We start from the raw sequence: 22226 nt of genomic DNA, 5'->3' as shown, positions 1-22226 counted from the left end.
TCCTGGCATGTCTGGAGTTTACCTCTGAAGTCCTTCATTGACCCAGTAATGGTTCTCTCTCTTCTTATCTGGAAACTGCTGTGTGGTGATGTTTTCCTTGTGGTTCTACCACTGTAAGTCATAATTAGATCATACTCCTCTCCCTGGTTCTATTGTACTCTTATTGAAGTTTTGCAGCGATGTAAGGGTTATTGGAGAGTACCAACGAGGCATCTCTACTTATTTTCTTCCTAACTGTTGCCCAGCCAACCTCTACTTTTGGGTCTGGAAACTGGTTAGGTTGCAGATTCAGGTTGATTTAGTTTGTTTCTCCTATTGTGTTATCTTTTCCTATCATGTTAGTCATTTAAGTTATTAAAAGACTTGGTCATAAAGAAAATGAAAATTCAGTTCAGCAACCATATTAAGTATCTACTGGAAATATTCTCGCCTCAGGCTTTATGTTTGGGGATATATGCTTGGATCTGAGCCTCAGAGGGTTTTAATAAGTCAAGCCAAAAAGATGGAGTGAAAGTAAACAGTCATAAATTAGGTATATTTTGAACAAAGAGCTCTGGAGGAGTAGAGGAGAACTGATATCATCTGTCTATAGTAAGTTATACTATATCCAGATGTAGAAAGACTTGGAGTCCTAATATGGGAGAGAGTTGCCCCCACCTCTGCATTTCTGATTCTGTGATTCTGATCTTTTAAGAGTGCTCTGAGGACCGGTTAATCTTTACGGCTTTTAGTTATTGTTGAGGTTTTCTTAAAAAGGCTTAGGAAGGGTAAAACTAATATGAAATGAAATACTAACTCACAACTCTATTACTGGAATTGCGGGTAAACTCGCCCAAGGACCCAACACAATGGCTTAAAAAAAAGGTGGCTAGGCAGGTACTCAAATGGCTACAACAGAGCTGCTGGTCTTGATATTCAACGTTAGAAATTCTATCTTCCTAGCTACTACAGGCATTTGATTTTGTGACCCCAGGAATAGAAGGTTACATTAAAATGCAATTACTAAATACTGGTGTCTATTCTTGTTTTTGTAAAAGCATAGTTCTTAAAGTTGTTGGCATAGGCCAAAATTTTATTAACTTATTAATTAAGAAACTAGCAGAGTGACAAAGAGCTAATGAGAGAATTTGAGGGCAGGCTTTTTTATAGTTAGTTGAAAAAGGAATGCAAAATACAATTGTTAAAATTAAATATAAGATTGGTTAACTTTCTAAAGGACAGTAAAACCGTAACATCTTTGAGGGTAACTTCTCTAATGGGCTATTAAATCATAACAGCATATTAATTTTTCTACAGTTTAAAAGCAAACTTTCAACAGTTTTATTCTGTGAGAATTTAAAAGTAAGCTGTATTTGTGTTTGTTGGGGGAGGTCCTTGTGTCCTTAAACTGGAGAATGATGAACAGGAGACAAGGATTAGATTAAGAATTGAATGTGAAACTGTTAAGTATGGCTCACCTGATCTTTTGAAAGCTGGTTTTTGGATTGTTGAGGCTACCATGATGAGAGCAGCCATTCCTTCAATTTCTTTCAACTAACTGCATTTGAAAAAAAATTTAAGGCATCTCTGTTTTCTATAATGAAATGTACAGCCTTACATTGTAGTATCTGAAGTTCCTTCTTACATACTCACATAAGCTCTTTTTACCTCTGGTACACAGCATACTACTATTTAGTGGGCAGTCCTGCCAGTCCAGAAATCTAGTATTTTATGATGGAGATTTTCTGCTTATGAGACATGTGAATTACAGTGATGTATCAGTAGTTCAAATAAACTCTTTACCCACTAGATATTTGGGACTTAGATATTATTTCAGATACTTATTAGTTAACCATTTATTCATTCATTCATTTATATTGAGATATAGTTAATGTATAACATTATATTAGTTGAAGGTGTACAACATAATGATTCCATATTTGTGTATATTACAAAATGTTCACAATAAGTCTAGTTAACATTCATCACCATGTATAGGCACAAGGTTTTTTTTTTCTTATGATGAGAACTTTTAAGATGTACTCTCTTAGCATCTTTCAGATATGTAATACAATATTACTAACTGTAGTCATCAGGCTTATTTATTTTATAACTGGATGTGTGTACCTTTTGATCCCTTTCACCCATTTTACTCACTCCTTACCCTCTGCCTCTGGCAACTCCCAGTCAGTTCTCTGTATCTGTGAGCACTTTTTTTTTTTTTTAATGATTCTCTATATAATTGAGATCATATGGTATTTGTCTTTCTCTGACTCATTTCACTTAGCATAATGGCATCAAGGTCTGTCCATGTTGTTGCAGATGGCAAGATGTCCTTATTTTTTATGGCTGGATAATATTAATTGTATATACACCACAGTTTTCTCTATCCATTCATATGTTGAATGACACTTAGGTCGTTTCCATGTCTTAGCTTCTGTAAATAATGCTGCAGTGAACATGGGGATGCAGATATCTTCTTGAATTAGTGCTTTTTGCTTCTTTCAGATAAATAACCAAAAGTGGAATTGCTGGGTCACATGGTAGTCTTATTTTTTTTATTTTTTGAGGAACCTCCATACTATTTTCCATAGTGGCTGTTTCCAGTTTATGTTCTCGCTAACAGTGCATGAGGGTTCATTCCCTTTTCTCCACATCCTCACCAACAGTTATTATTTCTTGTCTTTTTGATAATAGTCATTCTAACAGGTGTGAAGTGATATTTTGTTGTGGTTTTGATTTGCATTTTTCTCATGATTAGTGATGTTGAACACCTTTTCAGGTACCTGTTAACCATTTGTATGTCTTCTTTAGAAAAATGTGTATTCAGTTCCTCTGCCCATTTTTTTAAAGTTTATTTATTTTTGAGAGAGAGGGAGAGAATGAGAGAATGAGTGGCGGAGGGGCAGAGAGACGGGGGAAGGAGGATCCAAAGTGGGCTCTGTGCTGAGAGCAGTGAGCCCGACGCGGGTCTCGAACTCACAAACCATGAGATCATGACCTGAACCAAAGTCAGACGTTTAACTAACTGAGCCACCCAGGCACTCTGCCCATTTTTATTTTTTTTTACTTAAAAAAAATTTTTTTTTAGCATTTATTTGTTTTTTTAGAGGCAGAGAGAGACAGTATGAGCGGGAAAAGGACAGAGGGAGAGGGAGACACAGAATCCGAAGCAGGCTCCAGGCTCTGAACTGTCAGCACAGAGCCTGACGCGGGGCTCAAACTCACGAACAGTGAGATCATGACCTGAGCCAAAGTCAGACACTTAACCGACTGAGCCACCCAGGTGCCCCACTCTGCCCATTTTTAAATCAGATTGTATTTTGCTGTTGTGTTGTATGAGTTCTTTATGTATTTTGGGTAGTCACCTCATATCAGATTTGCAAATATTTTCTCCCATTCCGTAGGTTACTTTTTCATTTTGTTAATGGTTTCCTTTGCTGTGCAGAAGCATTTTAGTTTGATGTAGTCCCACTTGTTTATTTTTGCTTTTGTCACCTTTACTTTTATGTCACATCAAAAAAAAAAAAACATTTCTAAGAGCTTATGTTTTCTTCTAGGAGTTTTATGGTTTCAAGTCTTATGTTCAAGTCTGTAATCCATTTGAGTTAATTTTCATATATAGTATATGAAAATGGTTTAGTTTCTTTCTTTTGCATGTAGCTGTCTAGTTTTCCAATACCATTTCTGAAGAGACTATCTTTTCCCCACTATATATTCTTGGCTTCTTTGTCATAGATTAATTGAGCATATATACACAGATTTATTCCTGGGCTCTATTTTATTCCATTGATCTATGTGTTATTCTCTTAAAAATTTTTTTTAATGTTTTTGTTTATTTTTGAGACAGAGACAGAGCATGAGCAGGGGAGGGGCAGAGGGAGAGGGAGACACAGAATCTGAAGCAGGCTCCAGGCTCTGAGCTGTCAGCACAGAGCCCGACGTGGGGCTCGAACTCATGGACTGTGAGCTCATGACCTGAGCTGAAGTCGGACGCTTAACTGACCGAGCCACCCAGGTGCCCCTGTGTCATTCTCTTTTAAACTGACTGGAGGTGACAATCTTACCACTCTGTCAAATCAAATAAGTCTGTTTATTTGACTATTTCATTTGAATGTCCTCCAAATGTCTTTGATATATATTAAAATATTTTCTCAGTGAATTTGGTGCACAGGCGGAGGCATAAGAAGGGAAAAGGTTTAGTGTGTTCAAATCTGAACACATCCCACTCTGTTGTTTCTTTCACTGGTGGCAAAATGGAAGGAGTAAGGCATAAGTGTGATTTTCCCTGTCAGACTCAACAAGGCGTTGAGCATTTGTTGAAGTGTCCTTTTTCTGTAGGTAGGAGTATAGTATCACAACCTCTTTTCCACCAACTTTGTCCAATGTCAGCTTCCCTAATTTCATGTCTTTTCCCTGAAATACTGTTTTCTAGTTATGAACAAACTAATCATAACTTAGGGAGGTTTATATTTCATTTAAATATGATCCACTCTTATGAGTATCCCTCTGTTTCCTGACTGTCACAAACCACTCAGAAATCTGACTAAAGCTAGCCCTGCCCAGCCCAGCAATATAAGATTCAGTAGTTCTAGAGATGATGGGAAGTTGAAGTGGATTTGGTATTCTAGGTACACAGACGCTAAAGGCCTGAAGCTAAGAGAGCCAGGTTTAATAGTCTATGTTTGTGGGAAAGAGAGATGAGTCCATGGCTTTTGGATTTACCACAGAGCTAAGTTCAAAGCTCTACAAAGGCTTCACCAGATAATTTAAATTTCTTCATGTGCCCATAATTTAGTTGTATTCTTTTTCTTTTTTGTTTAAAGCAAGTGAATCAAGTGTATTGAAGTATTTTGATAAAAATTATTTTAATGTATGGTTATTTTGATGGACATAATACAGTAAACTAATAGCTTCAATGCCATTTTCAAGTAAGAATCAACTGTTAAGATTTAAAACAATCAACCCGAACTACCAAAGGCCAGATCTCATTCAGGTTATTTAAATTAGTCCTTCAGGTTTGAGTCAAAGATTTGTATGTTTATTTAAAGCACCTCAAGTGGTTTTAATATATAAGTAGGGCTGAGACTGATGCAAAGAAATAGGTAATTAGGAGTAAATTTTCTTTTTACCTTCAATAATCCATTTACTGAAAGTCACTATTCCAGATGATCACTCTTGTTCGTGGCATTAAAAATATTACTTCTCAATATAATACATTCACATTGTTGAATAACTATAATTTATTTATTTATTTTTAATGTTTATTTATTTTTGAGAGAGACACAGAGCATGAGCAGAGGAGGGGCAGAGAGAGACGGAGACGCAGAATCCTAAGCAGGCTCCAGTCTCTGAGCTGTCAGCACAGAGCCCAACACGGGGCTTGAACTCACGAGCCGTGAGATCATGACCTGAACTGAAGTCGGATGCTTAACTGACTGAGCCACCCAGGTGCCCCAATAATTATAATTTATAAAGGATACACAGAGGGGAATATCTGCAGTGTTGAAATAAACATCAGCAATTACCACTTGACTAAAAGTTATAAAAAGAATATATGCTGCTTATAAAACTTCAAAGTAGGGGAAAAATTCCCCACCCATACCCCATGTTACTTTTTTCTCAGAGGAGTAGACATCTAAGGTCATTATGTTCTCTGGTATTTCCCTTATGTTACATCTTCCCTAAAATTTAGCAACAGCATTGAGCTGATGGAAACTACAGGAAAGATCCAGAGCAGGTGGGTTTGTTCACCGTCAGAGCAGAAGCCACAGTAGGGCCACTGGTTGGCTAATAGGGACTGTCATGTAACTCTGAGGTGATGCTGTTTCTGAAGTAAAGTACGCAAGGCTGAGTTAAATAGAAGGAAGACTCTTACTTCCTCCAGTCTTGACAGCCTCTTTATAACTCTGACTCTGTAACCTTCTTGATTTTTTTTTTTTAATTTTAGTATCTTAACCTTTTTTTTTTTTTTTCCACTTGCTATTTTGCAAAAGCCTCACTTACAGTTCACTGTATGATTTCCTGCTGTTGAAGAAAGTATGTGAAAGGGGAATTTTTCCTGGGCACTTTTGGGTGGGTAACTGTTTAAATGTGTGGATAATCTGCACTACGACTTCTGTGCCTCTGGGAAAAAATTATTTCTGGTGCACTCTACTGTGAATTCTGTAGTGGTGCCAATATTGTCAATATTAGATACAAAAAATAACTTCTTAAACTTTGCAACTTTTCAGAAAGCAAATGCAGTCGCCTTATTATATTGAGTTTTCTAGGAATGAAGCCAAGAGGAATGAAAGAGGCTGTCTCTACCCCGTCACGAGTGGCTCACAGGGATCAGGAGTGGTATGATGCTGAAATTGCCAGAAAACTGCAAGAAGAAGAAATTTTGGTGAGAAATTTTCATGCAAAAGTTTAGGTGATAATCACTAAGTTTTCTTGAATAAAATTGAAATTATGTGATAGGCATTGTGATCCTCTATGAGTTGAGTATGGGTGGAAAATCAAGCTAACGGGAATAGAGTGTCCAGTTTTACTTACTGAGTAAGCATTACCATCATAATTCCATATCCCTATCTGCTGTGGAACATGATAAAACAGTCCTGCTCTGGCTGGTGGCTGGTGAAAGTATACCGGTTAAACTTCAAGGATGTTACTTACAGCTGGTTTGAAATACTCGTGTGTTTCTATGTAAGATTTTTAAAAATGGACAACCCAGATTCTAATTAAATTACCCTTTTTTTTTTTTTTTTTTTGTATTTTTTTGTACCATAGGCTACCCAGGTAGACATGAGAGCAGCTCAAGTAGCCCAGGATGAGGTGAGTTCTTATTAGTTAATAAGTTTTTGAACTAATACTCTTCAGAAGTAGCCCAGTAATTTTCTGCCCATAACTCTGCAATCAGTGGTACTGACTGGATTTTGTTTAGGAAATTGCTAGACTCCTCATGGCTGAAGAAAAGAAAGCTTACAAGAAAGCCAAGGAGAGGGAGAAATCATCTTTGGACAAAAGAAAGCATGACCCTGATTGGAAGGTAAGTTCTGTTTATTGTTTTTATCTTATCTTATTTATTAATTAATTATAAAGGGGACTCTGCTTTTAGGGTAAGTTCTACCAGTGTATTTGGCATACACAAATTACTTGTATTGCATATGCAAATCTGACTCGTAAATGTAATTTCATTACAAAAAATCATAATTCTTCAAAGTAATCATGAGAAAGTAACCGCTAAGATTGAAAAACTCATTCCATTCATTTTAATACCAATTAAGTTGCACATGCCAGTGGTCATGAGTAATCTAAGTTTTACATATTAGTAAAATAGGTAAATATTATTACCTTACAGGAGAATGTAGTATTTTCACATGCTTTCATGTTTCCCCAGTGGCCTTTTCTCTCTCTCTACTTTCTCTCTGTCCATCCGTGATCATGTACCCACTGTTTCTCTTTCCTCTGACATAACTAGATCCGTGGCAGGCTGACACATACCACCAGCAGCCATCTCATGTCAGAGTATAGGAACTGCCTAGCATGAGCTGGGACTGTTGTCTTCCACTCATTAATCAGGAACACTAGACAAAATGGTTACTGACCACAGTTTATTCTTCTATAGTCTAATTTTTGTACGAGGTGGGTGCAAGTTCAGTTTAACAGACTGCACTCATTAGTTACTGTGTGCACTGCACCACTGTGGACTTGCAGGGAAAGACAAAGATATATTTTCCTCATAATAATATATAACGTAGGAGGAAGACAAACTAGGCAGGTAACAAATACAGGGTTGAATTGGCTGAAGAAAGCATAGTAGAAGAACAGAGGAGTTGCTGGGGCCAAGAATTCCTATAGTAGAGGCTTTTCAGAGGGAGTTTGTACTGGGCCTGGGAGGTCTCAGCTAGGGTGTGTATCCACGCATAGTTGATGTTTAGCGCTGTTCTCTCTTTCTCTTCTCTCTCAAACAAATTCCTGCCTTGGATCTCTGGTTCGGTCTGAGTCTCAGCATTGATCAGGAGGAAAAAGAAGACATAGAAACCATGATAATCGTATTGCTCTGCTATTTCCTATTGCTCAGTTATTCAGTTGTCGGTCGAAAAACAAATGAAAGTATTTTTTCCATGTTAATTATTTATAGGTATCTCCTCTTTCACCCTCCTAGTAATTCAGGATTTTTCCTGATGTATTTTATTTTAGAAGAAGGGCTCCCAAATGCTTCTGCTTATACAAATTTAAGCTACAAATAATTGCCCAGAAGTTACTCAGATTCTTTGTTAACCCAGCTATGAAGGAGTAGGTATTTTTGAGGATTGCACATCAGGCAAGTAAAAGGGGAAAGGTCGCATGTCTAGCAAGTGTTCTAGCAAATTAGAGTCTGATTTCTAGATTCTATAATTGGTTCTGGTAGAGTTCTTCTCTTAGAAAGGTTGGACTGAATGTTCCTTAGTGTCCTAGCTTGAAAATCACCATCCCCAAATCAGATTTTCAGAAATAGGTTTAAGGGCACAGACCAACATTCCACAGACTGGAAGTTCTGGTCAGCTGCTGTGCAGCTATTATGTTAATAATGGGTGTCCAGGTGTATTCCTGTGGGGGAGCATGTTCATGTGTGTGTCGCCCATTCATCTGGCTGCATTGACAGCTTCCAGCATACTTTTGTGACTGTAATTTTTTTTAAATCTCTGAGTGGCCATATGTAAAAATATTTCATGTTGTTCGACTGAATGTAAGTAACTTGAAATTACTAGAGTTTGGCATGATTTAGATATTTTCTAAACCTAATAATTTTACTTTTGTTTTCTATATGTGGGCTTTTCTTTTCTGTCATTTTTTTTCCTTCTTTTTCTGTCCATAGCCAAAAACAACTAAATCGGCACACTCAAAGTCAAAAGAAAGTGATGACCCTCACCGTTCTAAGAATGACAGGCCAGCAAGGTAAGATGACACTTGAAGAGGGGAGTGAGGAACTTGACTTTGGGGTGAGTAAGGAGTTGTGGATTGTCTGAGAAGAGTATTCTCTGGAGAGGAGATCCAGAAATCGGCAGCTGTGAGACGGTATCAAGTCTTGTGGGAGTATTCTCAAATTTTGTTTGCATTCTCTTTTTTTCTTTTCAATTTTATTTTTTATTTGTTAAAATTTACATCCAAATTAGTTAGTATATAGTGCAACAATGATTTCACGAGTAGATTCCTTAGTGCCCCTTACCCATTTAGCCCATCCCCCCCACAACCCCTCCAGTAACCCTCAGTTTGTTCTTAAATTGGGTTGAACAAGCCAAATCAGGAAAATGATCATTTTACTGGAAACTAGGGTTTATAAAGAATGATGTGTTTTTTGGTAGGACCAGTTCCTGTCTTTGGATTCACTGAACTGATACCCTCAGCTAAGAAGGGATGAGATTGATGTTTTTCCCAGTAAAATCCCAGGTTTTAAAGTTTTACTAAGTTTTATGGTCACATTGGTATGCGCATGATATTTACACATGCTTAAATTCATTTCTGCATGAATCTCAAAGCCTTGGCAAACACTTAGTTTGAGTCATGGCCGTCTATTCTGAATCCCACTAGATCAAGTAGCTGTGGCTGTGGTGTATGTACTTTCTGACTTCTCTCAAACAGCCTTGGGTTTCAGTTAATGGACCAATTGCTGTCTTTCTACCTAAGTGTAGACAACATTTAAGTCTCTGGGGAAGCAGAAAGCAACCTTTTTTTTTTTTTTTTTTTAATTTTTTTTTTTTTTTTTATTTGGTCCTTTATTGATTTTTGTTGCTTTTCAAAACAAAACAACATAATTGGACTAGGAAGAGAGAATATTATATACAAAAAGACAAAAGTAACACTGAGTCTGACACTTTGAAAACTCTGTAAAAACCTTGAATTTTCATCCTAATTATTAATATCTGTTTTAATTCTAAAACATAAATTTTATCACACTGAAAAACATATAATGTTGTTGCCACTCATTGCCCACACTTAAGCTGCTAGACTTGTTTTCTTAAAGTGAATATATTTAGTGTCTTTAAAAAGCCATAGTCTATTTTTAAACTCACGGGCTTTCAGAAAGTAAATATCCTTCGGAAAACTACATCAGGTTTGTAAAGCTCTTAGGGCAACACTAGTATATTCTGTCAGTTGTATAAACTTGGTTCTTCTTGTATCTTTTAGTTAAGCACATGCCAGAGGTTTCTTTATGGCATACTTTATAATTATGTACTTTTATTTTCATCCCTGCAATATCCAAGTTAAAAAAGGAGTAACTCATCTGTTCTCAGTAGGTTAATAGGTGTGGTTTATTATGCTTTCTTTAGTCAGCTGAATTAAAATCTTTAGGCTTACTCTGCAGTCTTCAAAACTTGTGGGCTCTTTAGAACACTAATAATTTTCATATCAGATATGATAGAACAATCTGTAATGGCTATTTAAAAAGATGTATTAAAGTTGAAAACAAGTTTTTGAAATATAATACGTACTTTTAAAAATATTTGGCATATTGAAAGAATGGATAATCAAATGATCCTGTATTAAAAATGGCTATTATAAATGAATGAAAGTGACCTATGACTGGTAGAACTGACTGGAGAGAAACATTTGTCTTTAAGTATCACTTACAGAAAGATTTTTTGTGTAGATACAGATATAGATACAGGTAACAAAAAAAAATTAGAATTTTATGAAATCTCTATTTTCATAGTTAGAAATTAAGCCTAGTATTATGGTTGCCTTATACAACTAATACTGGAATATATGCTTTCTGATTAGAGTCTATGGTTTCCTCTTTCACATTTTTTCCCCTTTTTCTTTCTCCTTCACATTTAATTATAGTAGATTTAGTTAGCTATTTGTACAGAAAGAGATGGTTTCAGGGATTGAAAAACATGGAGCTTCCTAGGTCTAGAAGTTTACTTCAGTGCAGTGATAATAGTAGTAGAGGGAAGACAAGTTATTGGGAGGAGCTTATAACATTCATGGTCAAGAATCAGTTTCTTTGTCCATTACTCTATCTAAGGAAATGGGAGTATCAGCTGGCAATCTGAATTAACTTCAACTCTTTGTAACTGGAAAAAGTTTCAACCAAGTTCTAAAATCTTTTAAGTATAGTATTTTATACTGATACTACTACCTGGTGTTTTATTTACATTTTTTCTCTCAGAAAAGAGAAAACTTTATCTTAGAGTAAGCAGCAGTTACCAAGAAAGAACTGCTTCCTGTTCTCATGAAATTTATCATCTAAGCAATTATACAAATAACCATTATGTTGAATGCTTTGGATGAAAAGTGCATGGTATCATAAGGAAAGAAGGAAACAGCCTAGTCTGGTATCTAGGAGGGCTTCTTCAATGACTTCTGAGTAAATTCTGAAAGGTATTTTGCCTGTATTGCTAACTTAAACATGTATGTCATTTCATGAGAACAACAGGAAACAGGTACTCCCAATACATACAAAACTATAAAACAAACTGTTGGTTAACAGGATTTTTCTAATTTTGGATGTGAATACCCTTCACTTTAAAACAACTATCTCCAGTGCAGTGAATCTGTTTGATAGGCATCACTGAATGCCATAAGCCAAGATTTGTCCTCTGTATAATCAGAAACTAAGGAGAACAGCATGCAAAGAGAACTGAGGGCATTCTAGATTGACTTGTTTTACCCTAGTGGATGTGTGGGAGTTCTGTGCAGTGTTGCACATGTTGACATCCTTTTCCTTGATGAGGAATTGATCGTGAGGTAGTAATGTTTGTTTGTTTATTTTTAGGAGTCCCATTTGGCTTTTGTTTTTCTGGGTTTTGATCATTTGATATAAGAGTTTGCAAAAATGTAGAGATGAGGCTCTGCTCCCTGATTCCCAATCCCTTTTTCTTGGGTCTAAGTTACTTCTTTAACCACCTGTTTTTTGAAGTTGAGTTTCTTAATTCTAGTTCAGATTGTTTGTCTCAACTCTTCCTGCCAACTTATAACACTGCTTTTTAAGGTAAATGTTATGTCAGTCGATAACAAAAGAAAAACACTATTTAATATTTAATATTTGTTAAACACATAGTTCAAAGTGAAAAATAAGAAAAATGAAAAATACCATATCATTTATTATGCTTACATTAATTGTATGTGTATAATAAATGCATGAAAGTATTAAAATATAAGCCAAATACCATTTAAAAGTATAATATACAGACTATATATATATGTATATATATACATATGTATGTGTGTATATGTGTACATATATGTGCATCTGTGTATATGTATACGTGTATATATGTACATAAATGTATATATACACACATATATGTGCATATATATACACACATATGTATACATATATACATATGTGTGTATATATATGGATATATATATATATCCACACACACATGTACACACATATGCATATGTGTGTATAGTCTTGGATGCAGATACTACTGCTGATAAAAATACACATCTATGTAGCAGACCATAGCATAGTAAATAGCACAAATTTTGAAGTCCAGGTGAGTTTGAGTCCCAGCCCTGCCACTTAACAACGGTGTGTGCTTGGACAGATAACTTACTTCATCTCACCTAATTTAACTCTAAAATATGTGTATGACAGTTACCATGCAGCTTGTCCTGAAAGTTAATTGACATCATCTGAGTAGAACCCATACCACAGTCCTCAGTATATACACAAGTTTGTATCCTGTGGTGACCTGTTGCAGACACTGAATACCCAAGGAGAGACCTATTGCTTAGGGACAGAGTGAGAAGTTTGAAATCACGTGTCTATATTCTTCTATGAAAGAGACTTTGTACCAAGGTTACCATAACTTTCTGAATTGCAGTATACTTATGCCTTCCAGCTACAAAAAGCATCGTACAACATGGTTAGATATTTGACACATTATGTTACCTATCTGGTTCCATGCTTTAACACAACATTTAAGTGTACCTTTGAGAAGCAACAACCAAAAAAAGGAGAGATTTTGTTCTTCATCTTCATCAATGTCAAACTAAACTATGTTTAGTTTTAGAATAATAAAAATTTTAGAGTAGGAGGGGCGCCTGGGTGGCTCAGTCGGTTAAGCGTCCGACTTCGGCTCAGGTCACGATCTCGCGGTCCGGGAGTTCGAGCCCCGCGTCGGGCTCTGTGCTGACTGCTCAGAGCCTGGAGCCTGTTTCAGATTCTGTGTCTCCCTCCCTCTCTGACCCTCCCCTGTTCATGCTCTGTCTCTCTCTGTCTCAAAAATAAATAAACGTTAAAAAAAAATTAAAAAGAAAATTTTAGAGTAGGAAAAATTTCCCTTTGTTTTTTTTTATATTTTGTCTTCTTTTGACATGAAAAATTGCCAATGTGTGACTGTCCTTTCCTTCTGTAAGCTCTGCTTTGCCACCTAGTGGAATTAGGAACTTTGCTCTAAATTTTATATGCTGACCCTTGTCCTCTCCCTGCCCACTCCTACTTCGCTCTCCTCCCGCCTTACGTGACACCTGTCCTCCCTTTTTTTTTTCTTTCCTTAACTTTCTTTATTACTTCCCTTCTGCTCTTTCCTTTCGCCCTCTTTTTCTTCATAAAGCTTGCCAAAACAAAGTAAATTTCTCATTAACAGCAGCAGTCACACATCTCAATAATCTTTGCTTCCCTAGCCCTTAGCACAGTGCCCCACACATATTAGGTGTTCAGTAAATATTTGTTTTTATTGAGTTATGTGCATCAAAGGTTACAGTAAGCTAAAATAATTTACTCCCAAGGTTATGCAACAGGCCAGGAACTAAGATGAGAATTCTGCTACCCTGTGGCTTTGCATTTCTACCAAAAAAAAAAAAAAAAAAAAAAAAAGTTTTTATCCTGCAGTTCATTGGGAGGTGGCTCTGTAGTCACCACGACTTAGACTGTCTCTTTAAATTCTGACTTCCCTTCAGGCCACCACCGCCTACCATGACAGAAGCTGAGGATTTGGATTACACTCATGTTACAAACCAGCATAATTCCACACGTCATTTCTCAAAATCAGAATCCTCTCATAAAGGTACGAAAAATAGATGTGGTCAAGGTTAGGATTTTTTTTTTTTATAATGCTCATGCTATGGTGGAAAAATCAAATTGTGTCTTATATGTCACTGGAGTGGTAAAATAAATTATCCTTCCTTTTTCGAAGCTCATTATAGTATTCTTCATTTGTTAAAAACAAAAAAGGTAAAACAGAAAACATAACACCTTAAAGTGAGTACAAGATTGTCAATGTATGTGCATTTTCCTCCAGAGAGAATTTATAGCTTTCATCATGTTGTTAAAGCGTGCCTGTAAACAAAACAAATGAGCAAGGGCAAAAGAAAAGAGAGCGAGAAACAGACAGACAAGCCAAGAAAACAGACTGGTAACTATAGAGAACGCACTGATGGTTACCAGAAGGGAGATGACGGGGTGGGTTAAATAGATGATGGCGATTAAGGAGTGCACTTGTGATGAGCCCTGGAGATGTAGGGAAATGTTGAATCACTGTATTGTATACCTGAAGCTAATATTACACTGTATGTTAACTAACTGGAATTAAAATAAAAACTTAAAAAAGAGAAATAAAATTTAAAAAATAAAGTACACACATATACATCACAGAAAACTTCTGTCACACAAAAGAAAATGGAGACAAAGGAAATGAAGAAAGAATATAAGGTCTAAGTTAGACCAAATCTTTATTTTATTTATTTTTTTTTTGGACCAAATCTTTAATTTTTTAAAAAGTTTTGTATTTTGTAAACAGCTCTCCTTACCCCATCCCTTTCCACTCTGGCATCCAGAGTTGATAGTAACACAAAAGACATTATTTAAAAGATGGAATTGGGGGCGCCTGGGTGGCTCAGTCATTTAAGCATCTGACTCTTGGTTTTAGGTCAGGTCAGGTCACGATATCACGGTTTGTGAGATCAAGCTCAGTGTCAGGCTTTGCACTGACAGCGGGGAGCCTGCTTGGGATTCTCTCCCTCTTCCTCTCTCTCTGCCCCTCCGTGCTTGTACTTTCTCTCTCAAGATAAATAAATAAACACTTTTTTTAAAAAGATGGAATTGTTTGAACGTTATCAAAACAACCCTGTACACTACAATTTCTATCAGTTGTTGGCTTTTTTATCATCACTGGATTAACTGAAAGTAGCTCATGATTTTTTTTCTCAGTTTATATACATGCATTACTTCTTAGGGGATGCCTTCCTGTCTTTGACATACATTTGATACATAATTGAAAATAACACATTGATTCTGTATATATTTTATAATCAGGAACAAAGAAAACATGAACCATTTGAAATGCATAGAGATAAAGATAAATTATTTTGCCCGAGAAGGGAGAAAACAGAGTTTTAAAGGTTTTTTCTTAATGGTGTTTCTTCTCTTTTTCTTCTTTCCAAGGTTTCCATTATAAGCAGTAAAAACCTAGGAATCTGCCTTGAAAACGGACTCACTGTAGCAAATATTTCTGGATGATACAGAATGCATTCCACGCTCAATTTTTTCTTCCTTCCTCTGTTTGTATTCCTGGGATTTACCTTCAAGTGTTTTTCAGACCATAAATAATCTTAATTCATTCAGAATGTTTTGGTTATTCCTGGTCACTTGGGCAGTATAAGAAAATCTAGCTTCTGAATGTTGGCCACCTCTATGCTGCAAATGCTTCGTGGGATATAGTATCTAAAAGCTCTGTAAAATGCCATTTTTGTTAGGTATGGAGTACTGGTATCTAGAGACTAGGCTTTATTTAGCTAGCAATTAGAATTTTGTGGAGATAATGATCAGAGTAAAATACAATGTTTGGGTGTAATGCAGAATAAAAGAATATAACAAATAGCTTTTTTCGTGCATTAGTGTATGGTATATTGAAGAAAGAATCTTTTGGTTTTGTATTCTCCAGGGAAATATTAAAAATCAGAACCATAAAGTGTTAAAAAAAACAAACAAATCTGGAACAGTTGAAACATGTTATTTTGGCCACCAGGACTCTAGCGGTTTTCCATATCCTTCTAAGCCCTCTTGGGAGAATTGGCTCAGATGGCATTCCCAGACACTCTCTCTGCTGTTGCTTTCTATAGCAAGGCTTTCTGAGGCCTTGGGGTATTGGGCTATTTATTACTATTTATTGGCAAAAGTTTAATTCTATGAAATTTCAACTCAGGGCTGTGCAAAGTCCATTGAACATGAAAAAGTGAAAAACTTTTGTATCCCTTCTCTTGTTTTACATTGTACGTAGAGAGCCAAGGGCAGTGGCTGGAGTTGGGAAGATGTTCATTCATATGAGTGATGATGCCATCTTTCTCTCTGGACACAGATTGAAGTTTTCCTCCTGCTTAAAAAACAGCAGGTTTTGTTGGCAGCCACTCAAAAAATATTTTGTGTATCTGTTAATAATCAGATTAATTCGACATGAAGTTGAAGTAGATAAAATGGTTCTTTATTCAGGTATTTGGTTCGACGCATTTGTCAGTGATACATGGCATCAGATTCCATTGTACAGGACCTTTAATGCCCTCTTTGAGAAATCTAGTCTCTGTCTAGCTTCTAACCTTGTGGAAATACTTATTTTCCCATTCTAGTTAGTTCGCATAAATGGCAATCATGTGACATATATAAATAATTTCCTTTCAGCTTGACTTTGTGTTATTTTTCATTGTATGAATCTGACGTTTTGGCATTCAAGTATGGTGTTTGCTTAGGAAAGAGATACCTAGGTGACTAGAGGAAAGGCTGTTAATCCATTCTTTTCCCACTTGGAACTGCCTTTTTTGCCTTATCTTTCCAGATAGTCTTTCAAGTCAGGCAGAATTTAGGAAGCTGTTTAGGATAGTTTCTCAGAGTGGATTTGGGTCCTTCTGTTTTGAGAAAGATCTTTATTAGTTCATAAAGTTTTTGTAGAAACTTGGGTAAAAGAGCCAACTTTTAGGAAAATGATGATCTAGGAAGAAACAAACCCTAAGAGATGTAGTCATTTTCGAGAAATGGGGAAAGAGAAAAAAACAGGACTTTGAATGACCATGATGAAATTAATGAGGCAGAATCTTCATTGAAATAGGCAAGGGCAGACAAAATGGAGGACTGAGCCTTAGCCAAATTCTAGAGGGCGGTTTCAGTATCCAAAGCTGAGGCCTTGTTGGCTTAAAGTAATGCTGTATTTTTCTTTGTCTGCCCTGTGATTTTGCTTCATGTTTTAAAAAGTTTTCTCTGGTAACTTTAAAGAAAAAAACACAATGTATTTTTATTTGATAGTTAAACAAATTATTTTTATTTCATAAATGTTTATTTTTCTATCTCATACAATGACCAGTTTTACTTTAAAAATTCTGCATTTATCTTACCTCTTATGTACTTTATCCAATCATATTTATTATTGTAAAATGCTGTCTGGAGATATATTCATTCAAAAAATGTCAGGCCATTTAACCCCTGGATATTAGTGTTTTAGCTGTCTTAGTGAGTGGCCAGAGGTCATAGCTCCCTGTGACACCCAATTCAACATCTGTATTGAAAATGTGTTCCTTTTTTTTCTAGGTTTTTAAAAATTAAGAATTTTAAAATATTTTAATTTTATTTTTTTTTGTAAAGCAAACAGTTTTAAAGAGTATCAGAGTAATTCCGTTCCTTTTATTGGTTTAATTCTCTTACTGTCATTCAAAGATGATAATTATTATTTTTAAGACTATAGAAGTTAACTAACAACTCTGTTTAAAGGAACTGCCAAACATTCCTCACTGTGTTCTCTGCTTTTCACGTTGTTATTTTTATAAAAATGTGGAAACATTTCTTTTGTTCCTCTTTCTACTGCTGGAAGACAGACAATTGAATTTTTAGGCCCACAGTGTATTATGCTCTAATGTTATGATGTAAACTAATGCTCTGGCCTTGGAAAATCTTTGTTTCTATACCTTTCTCTGGAGGCACCATTAACACTAATACTGCTGAATGAGCACAGTATGGAGCCTTATCATAAGGCTACTGAATGTGTATACCTTCTGCCCCCCAACTAGCTTTTTGTAACTCATTGCCTAGAAGCAAGGTCAGATAAGGGTCAGATTAAATGTTCAGAGCTGAAAAAGTTTGTAGTGTGAAACCATTGTTAGACATGATTACTTTATGGGGGACTGGACAGTTGCTACATATGCTTTAAAAGAATATTGAGATTTTTAGAAAGAGACTTTGCATAACTTTGAGCTACTTTTTCTCAAGTGACTTTACAACAAGCAGCAACAGACTAATGGATGACCAAAAAGACTTACAGGTTTTGATCATAGAGAAACATCTAAATTAGAAAAGAATGATATGGATAGATGTTTCCCAGGAGGAAAACCTTTTCAGATTTTCAGTGGCCACTTGGATGTAGATCAGCATATGCCAAGGTGTGTGACCTTGGGCCTTGTGGTCTACTGAACTCTAGAAAATTGTGAACCGGACCCATTTTCCCCTTTTCTTCTCTTCTGTGGTCTGCAGCTGAACTGGATGATGCATAAATTCATTGCTAACCTTGTCCACACTTTTCCATCCATGTCAGGACTTTTCAGTATAAAAATAATTAACTTTTAACGGAGAATTATTTTTCTTCAATACTGTCAAATATTCTCCAGTTTTTGTCTTGTGCCAAATTGTTCTTTGGGAACACCTGCTATATAATATGGTGCATTCAGTTTACCACATCAGTGGTTAACGTTTTAGGGCCTTGATTTTTAACGAGTGTTGCCTTGTATAAAAATCACTTTGGGGAATATCAAGATTATTCATTTTTTCAGTGATGATTTTCTTGAAAGATAATTATGGTGACTGGCTGTAAGATCTTCCCTGTAAATAAAGGAATGAGACCCTTGTGTGATCAGCTTTCTGAGGGACTGAGAACAGAATAGAACTTGCTTGCACTGAAAGACTTTTTTTCCCTCTTGGGAAAACAGTATTTGTGTAGGGAATGTTAATGTGAAAGGGAACACGGTTCAGTTAGATTTCACTGGATATATTGTGCCATATTCTTAGAACACCGGCTTTTTAGAAACAATCATAAAATAACCAAAACCTGTTTTTTCAGCCAAAAGGAAAAAACAGATTTTCAAAGTACTTTGTCCTTTACTTACTGCTCATAGTCAGAGAAGCGACTAGATAAAGTGGTCCCTCCCATTTTCTCCTCCTATCTGGTGGTGCCATGCCTCTTAAAGCCATAGCTGCTTATCTTACCGTTGATAGAATCCTGTTTTTCTCCTTAGCTTATAACAGGTAATATGATCAGCAAGGAACAAACTGGAGACTGTCCTGATAATGCTGTATGGGGCAAGGTGTCATCCAAATTCCTCTTCAGAGAATCTCCTTTGTCCCTGATGACACTTAGGATTATGAAAGGGAAGAGTCCAGGCTGTTGTTGCTCCTGCCCTTTAATTGTGGTTAGAAATGCTGAAATTTAATTCCAGAGAAGTCAAAAAGGAAGGGGCAAACTGGCAGATTTCATGTCTTACAGAGTCACTTTTCTGATGAGACTTGCACTTTTTGCCAGCAATGTCTTGAGGAGCTGTATTGCCTTAAATTAGTTTGATTCTGACTGAGGTCAGTGTACTGTATTTCCTATATGTGAATGACTATCAACTCTCCACTGAGATATAAAATTCACAGGTGATCCCAAAACATCCTTGCTGTCAGAAACTTTGGACTTCCTCCCACTGAGCTATGGCTGATGTATACACTGATAGATCTATCACTTCATTGAGTTGCCTCTCAATCTGTGAATGAGCAGTGGCATGACCAAAAAGGCTGGTGGAAGGAGAGTGAGAATTTCTTGGCCAGATTCTTTAGGTTATCACTTCCTGAGTAACTGAGAGTTGACTGTCTTTTCTATAGTGACTACGTAGAAGATATTTCCAAAGGTTGTATTATGTAGTCAAGTCACTTATTATTGTTTTGTAAAAATTAAACCCAACACTCTTGTGTTTTTAATACCATTGACAAAAAAAGGGAGAAAACCAAAACAGAGACATTTAGTTGAAATGAGAGAACTGTTGATGTGAAGAGTGTTTCTATTTTATTACTTTTAGGAGAAAATTAACCAGGAAAACTTTTACTATGGTAAGGAAGACACCAGAGTGTTTTTATAAAGTTGTATTTGATGCCATAGACTAACAGAATCATGTAAGCAATCATGTTGATTTGTGGAAATTCCTAGTCCTAAAAACCATCTTCTTCCCTTATATATTTGTGAATACTGCCTAGGAACACATTCCTAATACATTTAATATGCTGTGGTGTGTTCTCAGCAAGCTAGAAAATATTTTTTCTTTTTGAATAACTTCTTAGCCTAGTGAGCCAGCACTGTGCTGGTTTCCACATTTCAGATAAGGACGGAATTAATTGTGCATCTTAGTTAGTGCTCCATTGTTCATTGTTGAGGTTCACATACAAAGAATAGAATTGAAAGACAGGGTTTTTGAGTGACATGTCCTTTACCAAAAAGCAAGGATTAAGAGCAGTAAAAAGACAGTTAAGAAATATACTATTACACATTGCATACTTAGGGTATGTTTTTGTTGCACTAAATTTCAGATCATAATTGGTAAAATAGTTTCTAGCTATTAAATTTAGTGAGAGGGTTTTTGATGTCAGAATTTTTTTTTTTAATTTCTGATTGAATTAGCCCTTGAAATCACCATAGGCTATAACTTGAGCTCTTGCTATAAACAGAAAGCCAAATGCCCTTTTTTCAGAAATAACTATATTTTTCACCTGCCTCTTAAAGGCAGCCCACTATTTATTTCATGAAGTGTTATAAATAATGAGGAGATAGAGTGGGAAGATAGCATATAAAAATGGTGTTCCACAATGAGAATTCTCTGTAATGGGGTTTCCCTTAAAAAGAATACATCCCAGCACAATATTATATTTTGAAAAGGTGCTGAATTATAAAGTACAAGAGTATGCTCATATAAATCAAGTTGCTCAGGAAATTACAGGTGGTGCTGTCATTTGTCATATAATTTGGAAAAGTGCTTTCCCGAGGGAAATGCCCAATGTGCCATTGTCTGCACAAAGCCCAGACAGTCTCAGAGTTTTTGGTAAGCCCTTTGGCATCTGGAATGTAGATATGTTTAAAAACTGAGTGAGATCTTAACCCAAGTGCTTACCAATTTGTAGCCATGCCCAGAAGGAAAGGCAGTTTTGAAATAGCTACTTCATGGAAATGAGCAGAACCTTAATGGAAAATAGTTGTCTGAGGACAGAAAGCAAAGAGGCCACCTCAAACCACATGCCTATTTAGAGATTAAATGAAACTGTGAGGGACACTCTGTGGATGCCTTAAAGGTGACTGGTGTTGAGTACTGGGTGGGTATGTACATACCCATCTGGACTAGGCTGATGGAAACAGTCTATTTCAGTTCACCTTCATACAGCACAAGTTGCTCCTGCTCATGACCTCATTGAGGACAATGAGACACATGGTGCTGGTGACTTTGAAGTGTCTTGGGAGGTTGAGGTGGTAATGTCATTCAGCACTCTCCAGTGCTCAGGCCTCCCTTAAATGCCAGTTGTACATCTACATTAATTCATCTATGCAAGCTTGTGTTTTTATGGTTTATTTTCAATACTTCTGTCCCATTTGATTCTTTAAATATCAGGTTTAACATTAATATTATGAATAATTTTTAAACCAAAGTATGTATATGTCTGTGTGCTTGTTTTCCTGGATGTTTGAGGCAAACACCAATCTTGTCCTCCTCTCTTAATAAAATCATCCATTTGTTAAGTCAATGGTCTCATGTTTTCTTTACTGCAGTCAAGGACTTGGGAAGTTTTGGGGTAAGGAGTATTACTTTTTTTTTCTTTACGAAGTAACCCTAATATATCTTTGTTTAAGAATAGGGTCTTCCGTTATTCCAGTTCCATCCACTATAGCCATGAATAGCACTGATGATGATATCCAGTACATCAAAACTGTCAACAAATGCTCCCAAATCTCATACTGATACCTAGTACATTGAAGGCCTCCACAAATACTCCCACATCTAAATTTGGTTAGAGAAGTGGCTTTGTTCTGTGTGTGGTGGTTGGTGGCTTAGTTTGATGTCTCTGCGAGAAAAACAGGTAAGTGGGTGTTCACATAATAATCTGAATGCTGCAAGACTTCATGAATGCAACAGCTCTGTCTGCACTATACCTGGTATTCCATGGATTTTGAGAAAACAGATTTAGTAACAACTACCACTTAACATTTTATCTTTATAAGGTTTGTTTCTTCTTTGGTTTGATAGAGTAAACCATGCCATGGAATATACATGCCATG

The 22226-nt window shown here is 36.2% G+C and overlaps 1 protein-coding gene across 4 annotated transcripts in view; it reads left to right on the top strand.

Moving 5' to 3' along the window:
- The window catches only part of CCDC50 (coiled-coil domain containing 50), an 85977-nt gene that overhangs the window by 43968 nt on the left and 19783 nt on the right, over positions 1-22226 (top strand). For 3 of the 4 annotated variants that reach the window (XM_042903693.1, XM_042903692.1, XM_042903695.1), the window contains 5 exons: positions 6252-6367; positions 6751-6795; positions 6905-7009; positions 8822-8901; positions 13861-13967. In XM_042903693.1, coding sequence (XP_042759627.1) covers positions 6252-6367; positions 6751-6795; positions 6905-7009; positions 8822-8901; positions 13861-13967 — 453 coding nt within the window. Of the gene's footprint in view, positions 1-6251; positions 6368-6750; positions 6796-6904; positions 7010-8821; positions 8902-13860; positions 13968-15343; positions 15779-22226 lie in introns of those variants that run through there. The other variant, XM_042903694.1, reaches the window with a different exon arrangement.

This window comes from Panthera leo, chromosome C2 (assembly GCF_018350215.1).
Source record: "Panthera leo isolate Ple1 chromosome C2, P.leo_Ple1_pat1.1, whole genome shotgun sequence".
NCBI classification, from domain to species: Eukaryota; Metazoa; Chordata; class Mammalia; order Carnivora; family Felidae; genus Panthera; species Panthera leo.
This window is presented reverse-complemented; position numbering and strand designations above follow the sequence as displayed.